Source organism: Chanodichthys erythropterus, chromosome 9 (genome assembly GCF_024489055.1).
Source record: "Chanodichthys erythropterus isolate Z2021 chromosome 9, ASM2448905v1, whole genome shotgun sequence".
NCBI lineage: Eukaryota > Metazoa > Chordata > Actinopteri > Cypriniformes > Xenocyprididae > Chanodichthys > Chanodichthys erythropterus.
In genome coordinates, this window is record NC_090229.1 from 31,074,013 (window position 1) to 31,093,650 (window position 19,638).

Here is a 19,638-nt window from a genome sequence, read left to right on the forward strand (position 1 = left end):
TCTAAGTGGAAGAGAGGGGGTACGCAGAAAGATTTTAAATGCTTCAGGGGGTACTCCACTCTAAAAAGTTTGAGAACCACTGGTCAAGAGGGTAAATGTCATGCCAATTGGAAAAAAATCTGCTTCTCTCTTAGACAATTTTTCTTTGTTGTAACAAGGATGTTTTGTTTGGTTTTAATCATGTTGATAAGAATCTAAAGGACAAATATTTTCTAATAAATTATTTATTTTACAAGCTATTTTACATGAGTGCACATTTTTTGTCTGTCTGTAAAGCCCCTATTTATTATATTTTGTAAAGATTTGAAGTATTACTTGGATACAATATCTAACTCCAGCAATGTTAAAGCCTTAAAACAGATATCATTGAGTGCATCTTATAATTTTGGTTCTATGTTTCCTATAATGTACAGTTAACAGTATGCTCTATGACCTTTTGCCTGGCTGTTAAAAAGTGCCTTTTGGGACACTTTTACTTTATATAATGTAATTTATATTTATATATTTTTTATGTTTATTTTTTGTTTGTTCTTTATTTTACTTTTTGTTTTGGGATTTTGTTGTCAAATAGGGTTATATTTTGTGTACTTGTTTATAAACCTGATTAAAAAAAAGAAAGAAAGAAATGTCATGCTGAATGCTTTGAACAATGGAGGTAAGGTCAAGGTCAAGGTCAAGTTTATTTTGCCATTTCAGCAATACAGTTGATAGGAATTTGTCTTTGTCTTTGGTATTTAGGGACGAGAAAAATAGTGTTATGATCAGACTCACCAATTGGAGCTCTGATTAGAGCTTGATACACCTCCAGAATGGAGGAGTAACACTGGTCCAGTGTTTTATCCAGCCTGTTGGGAATATGAATCTGGGGCTTGTATCTGGGAAGAGCTTTCTTCATAATGACGTGGTTAAAATCTCCTAACACCAGGATTGCAGAGTCCGGTTTGGAGTTTTCCACGGCGGAGATGTGATCAGCCAATTGCATACACCAGTTCTGGTTGGTGTAGACACAGAAATTGTGGAGGAACTTATGATGCTCGCGTAGCAAGTTGACAACAGTTCATACTCCACAGATTTCCTCTTACTCAGAAGTCATGCTTTTTATGAGGGACAGAACAACTAAAAGACCAGGACATCCTTTGATGGACATACCACCAGAGACGATTAAGTAGCCTACTACGTTGTATGTGGTTACTAATGTGTCCAGCTTGTGTGCCTGCTAGGAGTATCTGAGTATCCATTTAATAGACAGAACCGTAGTTCAATGACAAGCTACGCAATATCGCATTCATTATCGCAGATGAATCGCCTTCGATAATGAACGCGATATTGCGCAGCTTGTCAGTTAACTACGGCTCTGTCTATTAAATGCCGCTCCATTTGAAAGCAGGTGATGACGATTTAGCGGTAATCAGGGAACCGGCTTTACTGATGAAATGCGCGTGACAATCGCATGCGCTATATCGCCCAGCCCTAGTAGAAGACTATAACAGCATGTATTAAGGTACATACAATTTTCACTAATGTGTGCTTTATGGAGATAAAAAAGCATCTGGAATGCATGACACTGTACATAATATATAACGAATATTAATACCACAGATTGTCAGATGATATATATTTTTGTTTAAGGCAATAATAAAAGCAATCCTTTAAAAACAACCCTTATGAAAATTACCCATGGTTTATATCGTTTTTTGTGTGTGTATTGTATAACTACACAAATACCTAAGTTAAAGTATGGTTTTTGTAGAAAACCATGGTTAATTTGTGGTTACCATTGAATAACTACAATAGCCATGTTCACACACCCGAAAAAAGTAAATAGGCTTGACAGTATGGGAGTTTTTCGGCTCCTTAGACAGCCCAAACCGCAGGATTTGCCTAGCTACAGTCAGTGCGAAGGGTGGCAACACCATCAACCTCTTACCCACCTCCGTGTCCATCACCCTGCAGATTACTCCATTTTACAGAGAGTAAGTTGCGATTATTTTACTAGTCATGGAATGGGAAATGTTATATTTACCTGTTAACAGCGATTTCTGTGTTCACGTATTTAAATAAAGGGTGATTATTTTAAGTACCGCATTTTCTTTATTCGTCTTACTCAGCATGATGTAGATATGCATGCAGTTTTTTTGCCCTCAAAATTCAAGATACACGGGCATTTTTTGCCCCGACAATTTTTTGTCATTATATCATATTATAAGATGTAGTTGTTTTAGAATATAACACGAGCAAAAGTGCCGTTTTCCCCAAATCAGCACAAATGCAATGTTCCTTCAACTTGTTACATTTTAGACACAGTATTGTTAATATTGTATTTTTTTTTCTTTATTTCGCCAACGAAAATTTCAAAATTATGAACAGCAGAACAAAGCCCTGTGCAACAGAAATGTTTTTGTTATTCTGACTGAATCCGCGTTTAGAACGAATGAATCCGAGCTTTGTTCCTGAATGAATCAGTCATTTGAACAAATCATTTGACTCACTCACTCATTAAGACATTTGACTTTAAAAAATGTGCAGCAACCCTGAAAGAGAAAAACTAAATAAAGTAAAAATTATTTAGACTGATAAATTTTCCCCTCAAGGATTCTATAAATATCGCGATATATCGATACCGTGATATTTTTTGGCCACAATAACCGTGGTGTGAAAAATCCAATATCGTGACAGCCCTATATCGAAGTCAAAATTTTGGTATCGTGACAACACTAGTATGTATTAATATTCATTATATGTACAGTGCCATACATTCCAAATGCTTTTTATCGCCATAAAGCACACACACATTTATGAAAATTGTATGTACCTTAATCCACGCTGTTCTAGTCTTCTTCTAGTCTTTCGTCAACTTGCTGCACGAACATCATAAATTCCTCCACAATTTCACAGATTACCTACATTGTTTAAAGCATTCGGCATGACATTTCTTTATTATTATTATTATTATGACTGCAAACAGTACAGAGATGACATTTATGATATACAACTTTTTGTATAGAGTACACATCGGCATGACATTTACCCTCTTGACATTCGACTGCGAGTGACGTCACTTACCACACAAACACGCCCCATAGTGTAGTCCCACCTCTGACACTGATTGACAGGTTTCCGTGTAAGGTATTGGAAATTCAAATGCTAAATGAATTGCGATTACATTTAAGTTTTGGCAGGCTATATACGCGATGCAGAGAAAATGAAAAAGCAGTAATTGAGATTGCTGTTTAAATATGACGGGCTCATAACTCGAAAGACATGGGAAAAACAGATGCAAATGGACTTTGCTTTTCCATTTGAAATTTGGCAGTCATTGTGCATTTGCGACAGCGAAAGCGCAAAAGGTAATGCAAGATTTCTTTTGAAAATGGTCCAGAATATCCTTCCATAAATGCATCTATTAACGTTAACAGCGCAAGTAGTTAACATGAACTAATCATGAACAATGCCTGTAAATAGCCTTCATGTTTTAAGGTTAACTTACTATACATATTTACATTAGTTTATGTAGCAGTTGACACACTAAGGGTGAACATTTCTAACTCACCAAGAGAACCCTAAAGGTAAAAATGCCATTGTGTACCTTATCAGCATTATTTATTAATAAGGCATTGATTTGGGCTGTAAACAATTCAGAAGTGGAAACCATCTGAACATTAACAGATACACTGGCTGCATCCGAAAACTGGAAAATGCTGCCTTCTGAGGACACATTTCAAGGTAGGAAGGCATAAAGGCATGTCCGAATCCAATGTTAGCTTCACTTCCTGTCTCATGAGATACCTTCATCTGATCGATTTTTGAAGGAAGCATAGATGCATCCTTCGCTGCCTTTGATATCCCACAATCCTGTGCTTTCCATTCTGTGACAGCTGTACTAGAAAAAGATGGCGTCCAAAAGTTGCGTTTGCTGCTCAGTTTGTGTATAAATGTACAATTTTGACCAACATATTTAAATTTTGATATCATTTCTATCGAGAAGTTACTACTGTAGTAATTAAATATTTGTTTAGTTCTCACCAAAGCTTGCGCTAGTTTGCCTCAGAAGTCTGTCCGAAATCGTGACGTGCCTTCATGCACAAGTGCAGCCATACAAGTCATTCTCTTATAAAGGCAGTGAGGCAGCAAGACAGCTACCTAGGTTTTCGGATGCAGCCACTATATTGCCAAAAGTATTGGGACACCCATCCAAATCATTAAATTCAGGCGTTTCAATCACTTCCATGGCCACAGGTGTATAAAATCTAGCACCTAGCCATGCAGTCTGCTTCTACAAACATTTGTGAAAGAATGGGTTGCTCTCAGGAGCTCAGTGAATTCAAGCGTGGTACTGTGATAGGTTGCCACCTGTGCAATAAGTCCATTCGTGTGTAAGACTTGATTTTCCTGCTCAGACAAAAACTGAGATCAAGTGCCCTGCAATAAAGCAATAAAACTCATCTGGAGAGATCTCAAAGAAGTAGCAAAGGAAAATGCCTTGCCCTTAACTGCCCTCACAACATCTGCAGGATGCAACAGGATGCAATCTATGTATAATATAACTTGTGTAATTCTTTCATGTTTGGTATCATTTTAAATGTCTCAGTGCGATTGGTAAAATGGTCTCAATTTCACATGAGTCACTAGTATTATGCAGAAGATTGAAAACTAAGGAGAATTCTGTCCTCCTTTTGGGTGTTGAAACACCCACTCCTCTCCCCCAAAACAGGTGTTGGTGTAATAAATATTTACAACCCTTTTGTTCTGGTCTGTATATTGTGCAAAGCAGTCAGGCGAGATTTTCTGTAGCCAGAGGCCCCCATGCAGAGACGGTCGAATGTCTGAAGACATTCACACATCACTGTGTATGCATTTCTTTGAGTAATTGATGTTATGCATTTATTATTTCTGAATTGGCTTCAAATGATCCAACTATGTAATTGGCATGATACATTTTACTTGACAAAATAAAATGTTATATTTGATTTACTCTGGATTCTTCTGAAATCATTATGACCAGTAGATTATTGGAGTCCATATTTCCGCAAATCTGCGTCAGGATAGATTAAAACTAAAGGCCCATGAAAGGAGCATGTGGGCACATCATGGGACTTTTTGATTTTTGTCTATCAACTGGCTTAGCAAGTTGCAGTATCGGGACTAAGAAAACTGTGTTTTTGTATGAACAAGCATGTGGCGGTTCGACTCAAATGCATTACTAAACTCTGCACCCTCTGACTAGGATCAGAACTGCCGAGTTTGTGATCGTGAAAGGCACTCAACCAGCCAAAGTTACTTTACTAAGTGATATGGGTCAGTAATAAACGAATAATTGAAAATATGAGATACCCAGAATAATCAAATATCTAAAATAATACATAACAAATGATTAATTTCTAATTGGAAACACAACCTAAGAGTAATAATCATTTGAAATTGGAGTCAGATTAAACGAGTGAAATTAAGTGAACTTCACAGAGGCGCTGAAAAGGCATACACGTGTTAACCTTCGCCCAAGCCGTCGGATTCCGTTTTTGGGCCGTGAAATGTCGGAACGAATGCGGCGCCAGTTTAGTTTTTTTCCGTAAGTAGAATAGGGAAGGCGTTAGGGGTGTGACGAGATCTCGCGAGACTAAAATGTGACGAGATTTCTCGTCGAGGCGAAAAGTAGTCTCGTGATATTGCCATGACAGTGTTAGGAGGATGATTAGGAAATAATATGCCACAGCTATGTTTACATTACGCCTCCACTGTCGTTTTGCTTTGTATTTAAATAAAAAACATTTAATTCAGTTGGATAACGGCCGCCGCCGCTCCATATTTACAGAGTTACGCGCGATTGTGAAAGTGAAAGTAAACGCGCGCGCGCGTGTTCAAACGCAATTTCAATACCCGCATTTTGAAAGCGGCTCCCTGATGAAGGCAAATATCTCTCAATATGAAAGCTATTTTAGGCTGGGCAGTGTAGTTGTAACCATCTCTTAGCTCTGTATCAAAGAAAAATTTGGTCTTATTTGCACTTTGAATATTGAGAGTGTGTGATTATGGTTGCACTTATTGTAAAGTGTTACCATAAAAATGAATAAGAGTTTTCTCTTAATCTTATTAAGCACAAACAATAAGGTTTCATTTGTTAACATTAGTTAATGCACTGTGAACTATCATGAACTAACAATGAATGACTATTTTTATTAACTGACATAAACTAAGATTAATAAATACTGTAGCAAATATATTGCTCATTGTTAGTTGATGTTGGTTAATTAATGTTCATAAATGAGACCTTATTGTAAAGTGTTAACATTTTCATTTATACTGTTTTATTTCTATGATCAGTGGAAAGGAGTTCAGTTAGGAGGTCAAAAGTTGAAGCTCATAAATCATGTACAGTAAGGACTGAAGAGACTGAAATACAGAAGAGAAGTCAGTCAGTTGAGTTAGTGGCAAAATCATTTACAGTACTTGAGTATTGTTGTCTTTAACTGCATATGATAATTCATACTCAGAAAGTAGAACTAAAATGACATTCATTACAAGATGATTAGTTAAAACATTTCAAATACACCTGCAGAATATTTTTTCTAGTCATGTATTTCGCCATTGAGGATTTCTTAAAAATAGTGTGTAAAAATCTTGTCTTGTCTCGTCTCGTGAACTCAATCTCGAGTCTCGTCTCGTGAGATACCTGTCTCGTCACACCCCTAGAAGGCGTAGGACATACAGCGTAAGCGTTTTGGAGAATACGGAAAGCAGAAGCACGTACAAGCCGTTAATTTGTGTTTATAAAGCATATGTAGTTGTATTTTTTAAGAAAATGACCGATCGTTTCACTAGATAAGACCCTTATTCCTCGTCTGGTATCGTTTAAAGCCCTTTGAAGCTGCACTGAAACTGTAATTTTGACTTTCAACCGTCTGGAGGCCATTGAAGTCCACTATAAGGAGAATAATCCTGGAATGTTTTCATCAAAAACCTTAATTTCTTTTCGACTGACGAAAGAAAAACATCAACATCTTGGATGACATGGGGGTGAGTAAATTATCAGGAAAATTTTATTTAAAAGTGGACTAATCCTTTAAGAATGGGATGTCATTAAAGTTCATGTGCATGTAAAGGCAGATGTCCCAAAACTTTTGGCAATATAGTGTATGTTGTTCATGTGTATATGCACTTTACTATCATTACGTACATTCAACAATGCTTTTATTAATGGAATTTGTGAACCTTATTGTAAAGTGTACACTATTTCAACATTAACTGATGTGTTACTAACATTTGTACACCCTTTATTAACATGACTTACCATTAACAAAGCATTTATTAACACATCAGTTAATGTTGAAATAGTGTACACTACAATAAGGTTCGCAAATTCCATTAATGAATGCTTTGTTAATGGTAAGTCATGTTAATAAAGGGTCTACAAATGTTAGTAACACATCAGTTAATGTTGAAAAAGTGTCCACTTTACAATAAGGTTCACAAATTCCATTAATGAATGCTTTGTTGAATGTAAGTAATGATAGTAAAGTGCATATAAACATGAACAACATATCCGTTAATGTTCAAATGGTTTCCAATTCTGAATTATTTTTACAGCCCAAATCAATGCCTTATTAATAAATAATGCTGATAAGGTACACAATGGCATTTTTACCTTTAGGGTAAGATGGTGAGTTAGACATGTTCACCCTTAGTGTGTCCACTGCTACATAAACTAATGTAAATATGTACAGTAAGTTAACCTTTAAACATTAAGGCATTGTTCATGATTAGTTCATTATCTAATGCATTATCTAATGTTAACTACTTGTGCTGTCAATGTGAATAGATGCATTAATATATGCGCGAGTTACTGTTAACAAAGATTAACTAATGCTGTTAACTAATGCGTTAACTAATGCGTTAACTAATGCGTTAACTAATGCGTTAACTAATGCGTTAACTAATGCGTTAACTAATGCGTTAACTAATGCGTTAACTACTTGCGCTGTTAACGTGAATAGATGGATTAATATAACTTTTTTTTTTTTTTTTTTTTTACAAGACCATAAGCATTCCTATTTTTCTCTGGAAACCAGATTCAGCAGACATGCTAAACGTTTGCACTCACAGTTTGCAGATGTCAGTGAAGTTCACAAAAGATGTTTTCTTGGTCCCAACTCGGACCACTTGAGGCGGCTTCATCACAAACTTCCTCTTTTCCCCTGCAACCATATCAGGGTTTTTCTCCCTCATGATGTTAAACACCCGGCTTAACAACTGTAAAGAAGCAGACAAGTAAATAATGTAATAAACTTAAGGAAAACTACATCACAAGCACTGGGTAGAGTGATGTGTGAGATAGAAGAAGAGAGAAAGTACTCATCATCATACCTCATCATACGTGTAATCTCTCTCTGAACCTGCCCATGCTGGGCCCGATTGTGAACTGAATGTGATGCCTTCTGTGCTTTTATCATCCTCGATGACTGTAGTAAAATACAAGTAAAAAATTCAGATCAAATATTTAATTAAATAAGAAAATCTGTCATAAATTTAAAGATAAGCAGATATTAAATTCATAATTTGTAACAGTACATCATGTAGTGCATTAAAAGCCTTAAGAGGGAAAAAAAAATATTTTTTTCTGACATAAATGTCACTTTATTTATATATAGCATAATATAGAACTCAATACAGATTGACACACAACAAACAATAACCAGAATATGCACTGCATCATTGATTAAAAGCTATGTAATGGAAAACAAATAAGATTTAAGTTAAGTTTTGATTTAAAATTATCTACAACTGTAGCAGTTCTAATAGTAACAGGCAGACTGTTCCACAGTTTTGGCGCTGCTGCTGCAAATGCCCAGTCACCTCTAAGTTTTCATTTTGTCCTTGGAACCACTAATAGTCCTTGGTTTGAGACCTCCCCTAGCAATGATCTGACAAGAGATCAGTGAGATAAGATGGTGCTAAGCCATTTAGTCTCAGTTAAAAGAACTTTAAAATCAATTCTGTAGCATACCTGCAACCAGTGTAATAAAATTAGGGTAGGTGTAACATGCTCATGTTTCTTGACACCAGTCAGCAGCCTAGCAGCTGCATTCTGTACCACTTGTAGCCTAGAAAGAGTAGCCTGACTAATTCCTATATAGAGCAAGCTGCACTGTATATCAAACTTATGAAACTTAAACCTGACATTATAAAAAAAAGTCAAATGTAACTGAGCTGAGATAAAAAAATAAAAAAAAAATTGTAAAAACTAGTTTTGAGGCTGATGTGAATTTAAAGTAAATTTTTCTTGTAGATGGCAGTTCATGCTAACTGAATAACTAACTATGAATAGCTGAATAGCTAACACAATATTTTTCTGTAACTATTAACTAATTATGCAGCACATTCAAATTAAATGAAGTGTATGTTCATACCATCATCTGTTTCCACAGTGTCTCTCTCCTCAACAAATTCCACTTTTTTTGACTTCTTTTTTTTAATTGGAAGCATCAAGCCCAAATCATCTTCCTCCATTATTTCCTGCTGGTCTCCCTCAATTTTCAGCTCCTGGCCACCAATAAAATGAAGAGTCAACAGCCATTAGAAGAACTATCAAATACAAAAAAAATACGCTTAACGGACATACATTGGTGATGGTAAGTCCAATTCTGTTTCCGCAAACTGGTTCTTTTGGACAGTCCGTTTCAATAAACCAGTTTAAAAAAAAAAAAAAAAAAAAACAATGCACACAATAGGGATTTTCAGACTGCTCCCAGGGGGTTATCATCGCTTAAAACCCTGCTTTTAACCCAGGCTAAAGGAACACGTCACATGTTTTAGAAGCGGGGTTAGCATCACGTTTTACCCGGGGCTACGGGCTTTTGTGGTGTTAACCCTGCATTGCGGAGCCAAACATGTAGTGTGAAATAAAGTGGTCTTAGATTGTTATGGCAAAATGCTAATCAACAGACAGCCAATCACATGCCTCATATTCATGTGTATTTTACAGTCACAGAAACCCAGCATGTTGTATAAACTGTAGGCTAATAAGGCTATATTTCAGCAAGAGAGGAAAATTTTCAAATAGTGACAGAAAACATGACAATTGGAGTGAAGAAGAGATCGTTTCATTCTTTCCTTTTCCTATAACGAGGATGCGCAATGCAAGGTGTGCATGCTGCATTCATCCAATTTATGACACTGACACTGCATATGCAAATAAGAATGTTAACCTATGGATTAGGAATGTACAGTGTTTAACTGAAGTTTATGAATAACTACTATAAAGATTAATTGTTAACCCCAGATAAATTATGAGAAATGATAACCCAGGATTCGATTTACCCGGGGTTTAGAATGACCCAGGGATAACTATTTCAAGTGTGAAAATCCCTAATAAGTGCAATATCAAATGATTATCAGAATGAATTATAAAACAATTCCCTGACAATTTCCTTATAAACAACTACTAACCTTCACACCTTCTTCAATGTCATTTTCAAACACCTTCTTTTGTTTCTTTTTCTTCTTTTTCTGATTAAAGAAGTTCAGATCATCTAAATCATCCAAAGGCTCTGTGAAGATAATTGGACAACAGTGTCATAAAGGTACAATTTCAAATTCCACATTATAGACAAACACTTCCACACTGCAGGGTTCTGGTTTAAATACACTTGATGAGAAACATGACTAAATCCACTGTCATGGTAAAAGAGAAAAGCAAAACACTTAATGGTTTATGGGAATAAAATGACCACTGATGATCATACTTGCATCCTCTCACCCTTTGTCTTGACATCATCATCTTCAGGGTCCATTTCTCGCTCCTCTCCTGCTTCAGGCTCAACTTCTCTCTGTTCAACCTGTTGGGCCTCCTCTCCAAGCCAATCTCCATCTTCGTCAAGCATGAAGGGCTTCTTCTTCTTCTTTTTCTTCTTTGTTGTGGTGGGGTCGAATAAAATCTAAGGACACATACAAGGCACCAGGCTCATTTGGTCAAGCATGCCTCACTGTCCTGAAGGAAATAATACTCACCTGTTTTACTGCTCAAGCAATGTTGAGTGTTCTTTATTAGTTTTTGCATTTTATACAACAAAAAATAATTCGTAATAATGTAGTTTTAAAAAAACACCAAATGCAGCTTAGAGGCTGCATTTAAATCTAGTCACAACACGATTGAATTTTCCACTCATCTGTGAATATTAACAAAATATACAAATAGACCACAACAATACCTCGTCTTCTGACATGATGACTGAATTAAAAATCAATATTTTTCGTCCTGTTAAATATTGTTCACACGGTTTACGTGACTACTCTCATCCACTGTCTTGCATCAGCAGAAGCAGCGAGCTTAGCGCGCAAGCGTTCTTCCGACGACAAATGATTACATCATCTCGACGACAACACTATGCGACTTTCCATGACACCTGCCCTGCGTTCCAATGTCCATACTATCCACCCTAAATAGTATGTGAGATTAAAATAAGTGTGTCCCAAAGCATAGTATGTTGAAAAGAGTATGGCAAAAGTCCCCGGATGGTCTACTATTTCCGGTAGATTTTCGAAGTGTGGATCCGTGCACACTATAGAGGCTAATATTGCCCACAACCCATTGCGCATTGGACGAGGTTTCAGTTCAGAACTACAAACACGAGTAAAAAGTGTTAAAAAACTACAAAACATGGCGGATATATGCAATCGACGCTGAGAGATTTGAGTGACTAATAATCAGTTTAACCTGATAGAAAATATATATGTAATGTTACCCGTGTTATTTTTCATCTGCAAATACCAATGTGGACTTTTATGAAGATCCGATAATGGCCATTAACTTTTAAATGCATCATTATGCATTAATATGAGGAGAGTTCTCCACATGAAAGACCCGCGACTGCAGATCAACGTGCTGCATTTCACTCCGATACGGTAGGAAATTAGCTAAATGAAATGTGGAGGAAGTAAGGTGATTGACAGGCCAGTTTACGGTGACGGGATGCGACAGAGAGAAAAGACGCGATTGTATGACGTGTTAGTATGTCCCAAAGCTTGTCTACTCTTTTACTACACACTCAAAAGTAAGTACTTTTTGTTCACAGAAAGAGTACATACTTTTAGGGCGTAGTATAAGTAGGCGAATTGGAACGCAGCATTAGGCTGCGTTCCAGTTCAGTTTTTAAATGCCCTTCCCTCGCTAACTTCACTCGGTCTCGTTGACTCGGATGTACGTCATTGCTTACGTTGCACGAGTGCCCACTTCTGGCGGAACCTTGCAATGGGCTGAACTGGAACGTCCTAAGCCCTTCATCACTTGGAATTGGAGCTGATTTATTATTTATTTTGTCCCCTTAAAAATTGTTTAATACAGCATTCTATATGTATATATGTGTGTTTTAAATGTTTTAAAAAATAATTAAAATATCATAGAGTTGTTTGTGGTGGAGTAAATTAAACGTGATATGCGGTGATGTCATAATCGTGTTGCATTGTGGGTTATGAAGCTGCCTGAAGTGTACATAAAATCGAGTCAAAATCGAGGGAGCGAGGGTCTGTCCATAAACTTCCCTCGTCCACTTCGCGAAGTGGAACGCACTTCAAAATGGCGGCAGGGATTCCCCGGAGGGGAAGTGTTTAGGGAAGTTTGCGAGTGTGTGTCTAAAACTGGACTGGAACGCAGCCCTGCGCAAAGAGTATAGGCTGCGTCCGAAACCGCCTACTTCTCTACTATTTAGTAGGGGAAAAGCAGTAGGCGAGCGATTAAGTATGTCAGAAGCAAAAAGAGTAGGCGAAAATTACCTAGGTGACGTAATAATTCTCGTGAGATTCGGCCGTGCGCCTACTTACCTACTATATAAAAGGGGAAAAGCAGTAGGCGAGCGAATAAGTATAGGCTTGTTTGAGATGCGCCTAGCCTCGCCTGAAGTTCAGCCGAGAGTAGGCGGCTGCAGTTAGGGGAGGAGTGAAAAAAGTGCAGGCAAGACGAACAGTTCTCTGTTCTCGTAGTGGATCAGAACCTACGAGATCAAAGGCGGATATCGCGGGAATCACACTCGTGCGCTGTGTTGCTGATAAACTGGATGTAATTTAAGTTCTGTTGCTTTTATATGAAAATAAACATAATGAACAATACACCCAAAGTAGGCTACTTGTTATTTATTTCCATTCGAAAGATGTGTGTATCAATCATTTTTACTTTAATTATAGACATGTTTTTATATATTTTTTTTATAAATGACAACGTTCGCATAACCCATAGAGAGATCACTGTGTTAGAGAGTTTAGGAATATTCACACATTATTTTTTACACATAAAAACATGATATTAGAGTTTTAAAATCAAACATTTTAAATCAGATCAATACATCACGGTTGTTTAAACCAATAAGCTTTAAGCTGTGTCGTCAGCAAGTCGTTTCCCATCGTGCTTTTGGTCAGCGCATATGGAAAGCCGTTTTAACATTTAAAAGTTAAGTTTGACTATCCGGAATTAACGTTGTAGATATCACCGACGTTTTTCTGACTAGTCGTAATTACATTTTGGATAGTCAGAATTGTCATTCGAGATATCTGTAACGTAATTGTGACTAGTCGAAACGACAGATAGAGATATCTGTAATTCAGTTTTGACTAGGCAAAACTGAATTACAGATATCTGCAATGACGTCATTGAAAACGACATTCAACTCGTCACACATCTTAAAGGTGCCCTCGAATCAGAATTTGAATTTACCTCGGCATAGTTGAATAACAAGAGTTCAGTACATGGAAAAGACATACATTGAGTTTCAAACCCCATTGTTTCCTCCTCCTTATGTAAATCTCATTTGTTTAAAAGACTTCCGGAAAACACTCGGATCTCAACATAACACCGACTGTTACGTAACAGTCGGGATCATTAATATGTATGACCCCAATATTTGCATAATGCCAGCCCATTCGACGCATTAGACAAGGAAAGGCAGTATTAAAGGTGCCCTAGATTGTTTTTTTACAAGATGTAATATAAGTCCTAGGTGTCCCCTGAATGTGTCTGTGAAGTTTCAGCTCAAAATACCCCATAGATTTTTTTAAATTAATTTTTTTAACTGCCTATTTTGGGGCATCATTAACTATGCACTGATTTTTTCAGCACGGCCCCTTTAAGAGATGCGCTTCCTCTGCCACACGAGCTGTCGACTATATTACAGCGCATTTACAAAGTTTACACAGCTAATATAACCCTCAAATGGATCTTTACAAGATGTTCGTCATGCATGCTGTATGCATGCTTCGAATTATGTGAGTAAAGTATTTATTTAGATGGTTACGTTTGATTCTGTGTGAGTATGAGGCTATATGCTCTGTGGCTAAAGCTAACATTACACTGTTGGAGAGATTTATAAAGAATGAAGTTGTGTTTATGCATTATACAGACTGCAAGTGTTTAAAAATGAAAATAGCGACAGCTCTTGTCTCCGTAAATACAGTAAGAAACGATGGTAACTTTAACCACATTTAACAGTACATTAGCAACATGCTAATGAAACATTTAGAAAGACAATTTACAAATATCACTAAAAATATCATGATATCATGGATCATGTCAGTTATTATTGCTCCATCTGCCATTTTTCGCTGTTGTTCTTGCTTGCTTACCTTGTCTGTGCACAGATCCAGCCGTTAATACTGCCTTTCCTTGTCTAATGCGTCGAATGGGCTGGCATTATGCAAATATTGGGGTCATACATATTAATGTTACGTAACAGTCGGTGTTATGTTGAGATCCGAGTGTTTTCCGGAAGTCTTTTAAACAAATGAGATTTACATAAGAAGGAGGAAACAATGGGGTTTGAAACTCAATGTATGTCATTTCCATGTACTGAACTCTTGTTATTCAACTATGCCGAGGTAAATTCAAATTCTGATTCGAGGGCACCTTTAATGGCTGGATCTGTGCACAGACAAGGTAAGCAAGCAAGAACAACAGCGAAAAATGGCAGATGGAGCAATAATAACTGACATGATCCATGATATCATGATATTTTTAGTGATATTTGTAAATTGTCTTTCTAAATGTTTCATTAGCATGTTGCTAATGTACTGTTAAATGTGGTTAAAGTTACCATCGTTTCTTACTGTATTTACGGAGACAAGAGCCGTCGCTATTTTCATTTTTAAACACTTGCAGTCTGTATAATGCATAAACACAACTTCATTCTTTATAAATCTCTCCAACAGTGTGTAATGTTAGCTTTAGCCACAGAGCATATAGCCTCAAACTCACACAGAATCAAACGTAACCATCTAAATAAATACTTTACTCACATAATTCGAAGCATGCATACAGCATGCATGACGAACATCTTGTAAAGATCCATTTGAGGGTTATATTAGCTGTGTGAACTTTGTAAATGCGCTGTAATATAGTCGACAGCTCGTGTGGCAGAGGAAGCGCATCTCTTAAAGGGGCCGTGCTGAAAAAATCAGTGCATAGTTAATGATGCCCCAAAATAGGCAGTTAAAAAAATTAATTTAAAAAAATCTATGGGGTATTTTGAGCTGAAACTTCACAGACACATTCAGGGGACACCTAGGACTTATATTACATCTTGTAAAAAAACAATCTAGGGCACCTTTAAATGACAATTGCAGATATCCGTAATTCAGTTTTGCCTAGGCAGAATGAAGGTTAAAGATATCTCAAACGTCATTATTACTAGTGATTATGGCATGGTGCCAATCAGTGCTAATTACGAGTTAACAGGCGTGATTTGAATGATTAGAACAACAACACGCTCTGCTCCCGCCTAAAAGTGCCGGCCTGATTTGCATAAAGATATCTGCAACGTCATTTCGCCTAGTCAAAACTCTAATTCGAGATATCTGCAATTACATTTTGACTAGGCGGAATGAAAGTTACAGATATCTCAAATTTCAGATATCTCTAATCAAAATTAATTTCAAGATATCCATAACTTGATAACAGATATCTACAATTAAATTATGACTATCCCTAACTCCAGTTTGAGATATCTACAACGCCATTTTGACTAGTCGTAATTCCGGTTACATATATCTACAACGTCATTTCGCCTAGTCAAAACTTAATTTGAGATATCTGAAAAGGAACATGTAGATATCTTGAATTGAGTTGAATTAAAGATATCTTGAACTGGAGTTGTGACTAGTCAGAATCAAATTGTAGATATCTCAAACTGGATCACAGATATCTACAGTTCAATTACAGATATCCGTAATTCACATAGTGGATATCTGCAACTGAATTGTAGATATCTGTAATGATAAACCCCATACAAATGAATGGCAAAATTTGTCCTAGGAAGAATGTCTTTGTGGATATCTGAAATGACAATTATGGATAGGAAGAATGCAGTTGCGGATATCCGAAATGTTCTTTTCGACGAGGCAAACCTGAAATGCAGATATCCGCGACACATATCCAGTCTAGCTGTTAAATGTTAAAACGGCTCGCCATACGTGTGAGAAGCTACGTGAGAAGCTACGTGACGTCTGCAGTAAGTTTTGGCAGTTGTTATTTTGTAAATTGTCTGAAGTTCTGTAAATTAGTGTTTTTGCTTTGTTCTGAGCAAAAAGAAAACACATTTAATGCACCTCAAAATCGCTGAATATTTCTCCATTCCTAATTTTGTTTAAATATGTTGACGAAAACATGACCTAACGTACACTATTAGCCAATTAACTGACATTAAAAGATGTGCTATTGCTTAACTTGAAAAAGCCTGGGCTTAATGTCCTAAAATGACAACCAGAGACAACTAATCAACACATTTCTCCTGTCATAAACACTACTGCTAAGATAATGACAGAATTATCCAAGTAAAACATATTGTTACAGAGTTTTGTCCCCCATAGAAATCCTTTATAAAAAAAAAAAAAAAAATGCATGATGCATTAAAGACAGTTAAATTAAAAGACCGAATTCGAAATTAAAAGATTAATTCAGAGTGCAAGCTATGGCCTATTATCAAACACTTTAATCATTAATAGAAATTATAATATTGTTGTTACGGTTTGGCTGTTGTAGAGATGAGGCTGATACGGACTTCCACAATCAAATGGGTTTTTATTAACACAACGGAGAGAAACAACTTCCAAACACATAGTATAACATAAAAGAACAGACAAGGAGTGAAGGGAGTGAGTCCAATATAAAGGGTGTGCTGACAATCAGGAACAGGTGCAGGCAATCCGTGATGAGGAGGAGAAGACGAGGGAAGTGAGGATCATGGGATTTGGAGTCCGGGAGACAAGGGATCCGTGACAATTGTAAGCTATATACCGGAAAAAAGAAATGCACATGCAGAACAAACTGTCATAGGCTATTAGTTAAGACAGCATATAAAAATAATTATTCTTGGGATAAGCATTTCTCATATGTCAATGTACAGTAAAATTATATTGTCAGAACATGGTTAAAGAAATTTAATGGTTATAGTTCAAAAGTATAAGTATGGAAACAGATAAGCTTAAAAATAAGGAAAATAAGCTTAAAATATTCCTTATCCTGTGGCTCCCTCTATTGGACAACATTTTCAGGCGAACCTCTTTCAGATGAAATGCTGATCGTTAAGAAATTGCTGTTAGCTTCCCGAGCATCAATAACTGTATTTGGCTTCGATGAGTCTGAGACTCCCGGCCTGAGATTGTGTCCCAAACGGCAATAAATAGTTCGTGAATTTGTAAATATTCATGGCTTAAACAGCTGGAAAATTGACTGTACTGCAGTTGTGGATGTTTTTCCCAGGCAGGGTTATTATAGTTAACTAAGAAAAAATAAAACTATATTAAACATTTATGCTAATCGAAATAAACCTGAATATAAGAAAAAAAAATATTAGTTAAAAAAAACTTAAACTAAACGAAAACTAAATGTTGCCTTTGCCATTTCGTTTCCTCCCCTGACTTTCAACCGTCAAGATCATTATCTTTTCATTAACCGACAAGGTAAAATAAAATTAGAATTAAACGAAATTACAATGAATACGTGTCTGTGACCCATTAATAAAATCCCAGGGGTTTAATTAGTTTTAGCCTACATGAACAAATAGCAGAATAAACAACAGAACATGAGGATTCATCATCAGCATCATCGGGCAGCAGCATTCTGAATGGAGAAATCCTATAAAAGGAATAAATAACCTATGCGCGAAATTTATTTCACCTAAATAATAAACATATTAACAAAATGAAAGGAACAAACTGCGACAAGTAAGTTATTTGAGTTTCGGTTCATTTTTGAGAAGTCCACAGAAAGGAAATTCTTTTTGCTTTCTTTATTTTACAGGCATTTCTTTCTTGTGAAATAATAGGCCTATTTAACCCTTCACAGATTCGAAATGTTACATAAATGCGACCATAAATGTCTGAGTATTTTAATTTTTTCCCGCTTTTATAAGAAAATGTAAGTGATCGCGTCGGCGCCTCACGCACACACAACATTATTTATTTTTTTTTTATGACTGAGCACTGTTCTTAATTCACTTACCCAGCAACATCACCTAAAATATAACTAAAGCTTAAATATAATAATTCAATTTATTGCATTAGACAAATCGAATGCAAGCACATGAGAACAAATAAATAAGTCTAGGCCTACTAATAATAATTAATGCAACACATCTCAAACGAGCGTGTATAACCATGTAATATATTTGTTTATTTCGTTGTGCTAACCTTAATGTTTTTTATGCCATTGCAGCACTTTTACATTATTTTTCTAAGTAAACATGCGCTTAAAAAAACAAAAACATGTTTGACCGTTGAGCTCGTCTCTGCTGTTTTATTTGTTTAGCTGCTTCAAGCCAAGCGCGCACTTGCAGTGTTAACATGGCCACTTATATGCATTTTTGGGCTTGTTATTTTATTATTATTATTATTATTATTATTAGCCTATTATTATTATTATTATTATTATTATTATTATTATTTTCCATCACGGCAATTCGTACGTATTTTACGAGGTGGCTAAATCGTATGAATTCATACGACCTCACTCGTACTAATTCATACGTTTTTTGCTAAATCGTATGTATTTTACGAGTTGACAAATTCGTATGAATTCATACGAATGACCTACCCCAAACCCCGCCCCTAAACCTAACCGTCACTGCACTGTAAAAAAAATCCCGTTGTTTCTACGGAAAAATACCGGCAGCTGTGGTTACCAGAACAATACTGTAAAAATGACATCTAACCGTAAACATACTTACGGAGTTACATGTGAATTTTACATTTTAAATCTGTTAAATTTACGGTAAAATAACGTATTTCATTAACTGATATAATGTTAATTTACCAACCTAATGAAGTACTAATATCTGTTTTGTACCTTTATAATACACTGACAGTCACCAAACACAGTGGTGATGAGAGTCACATGATGAATCAAAGTTCATCACAAGCAGCTTTTCCACAAGCTGAGGAAGACAATACTAATATATAGAAGGTGCACACAGTGTCATTCACACACACACTAAACACCATCATGGTAACATGCATGAAATTTTAAAAATGCAATAAACATTAATTTAACAACATTAGATGTAACATAAAACCCTAATGTACATAACTGATTAGAAAAAAATGAGAAAAACTAAGAAGAAACAGAGTTATTTCAATGAAAATATATCAAATGTGAAGTGTCACGCAGGG

The 19,638-nt window shown here is 36.2% G+C and overlaps 1 protein-coding gene across 1 annotated transcript in view; it reads right to left on the reverse strand.

The window, feature by feature from the left end:
* The window catches only part of LOC137026605 (eukaryotic translation initiation factor 2 subunit 2-like), a 36,228-nt gene extending 24,855 nt beyond the window's left edge, over positions 1-11,373 (reverse strand). The window contains exons 1-6 of the mRNA XM_067394005.1: positions 11,202-11,373; positions 10,751-10,928; positions 10,441-10,541; positions 9,402-9,534; positions 8,359-8,453; positions 8,096-8,244 (exon numbers count right to left, since the gene is read on the reverse strand). Coding sequence (XP_067250106.1) covers positions 8,096-8,244; positions 8,359-8,453; positions 9,402-9,534; positions 10,441-10,541; positions 10,751-10,928; positions 11,202-11,216 — 671 coding nt within the window. The 5' untranslated portion in view covers positions 11,217-11,373. The remainder of the gene's footprint in view (positions 1-8,095; positions 8,245-8,358; positions 8,454-9,401; positions 9,535-10,440; positions 10,542-10,750; positions 10,929-11,201) is intronic.
* Positions 11,374-19,638: the final 8,265 nt, after the last annotated feature.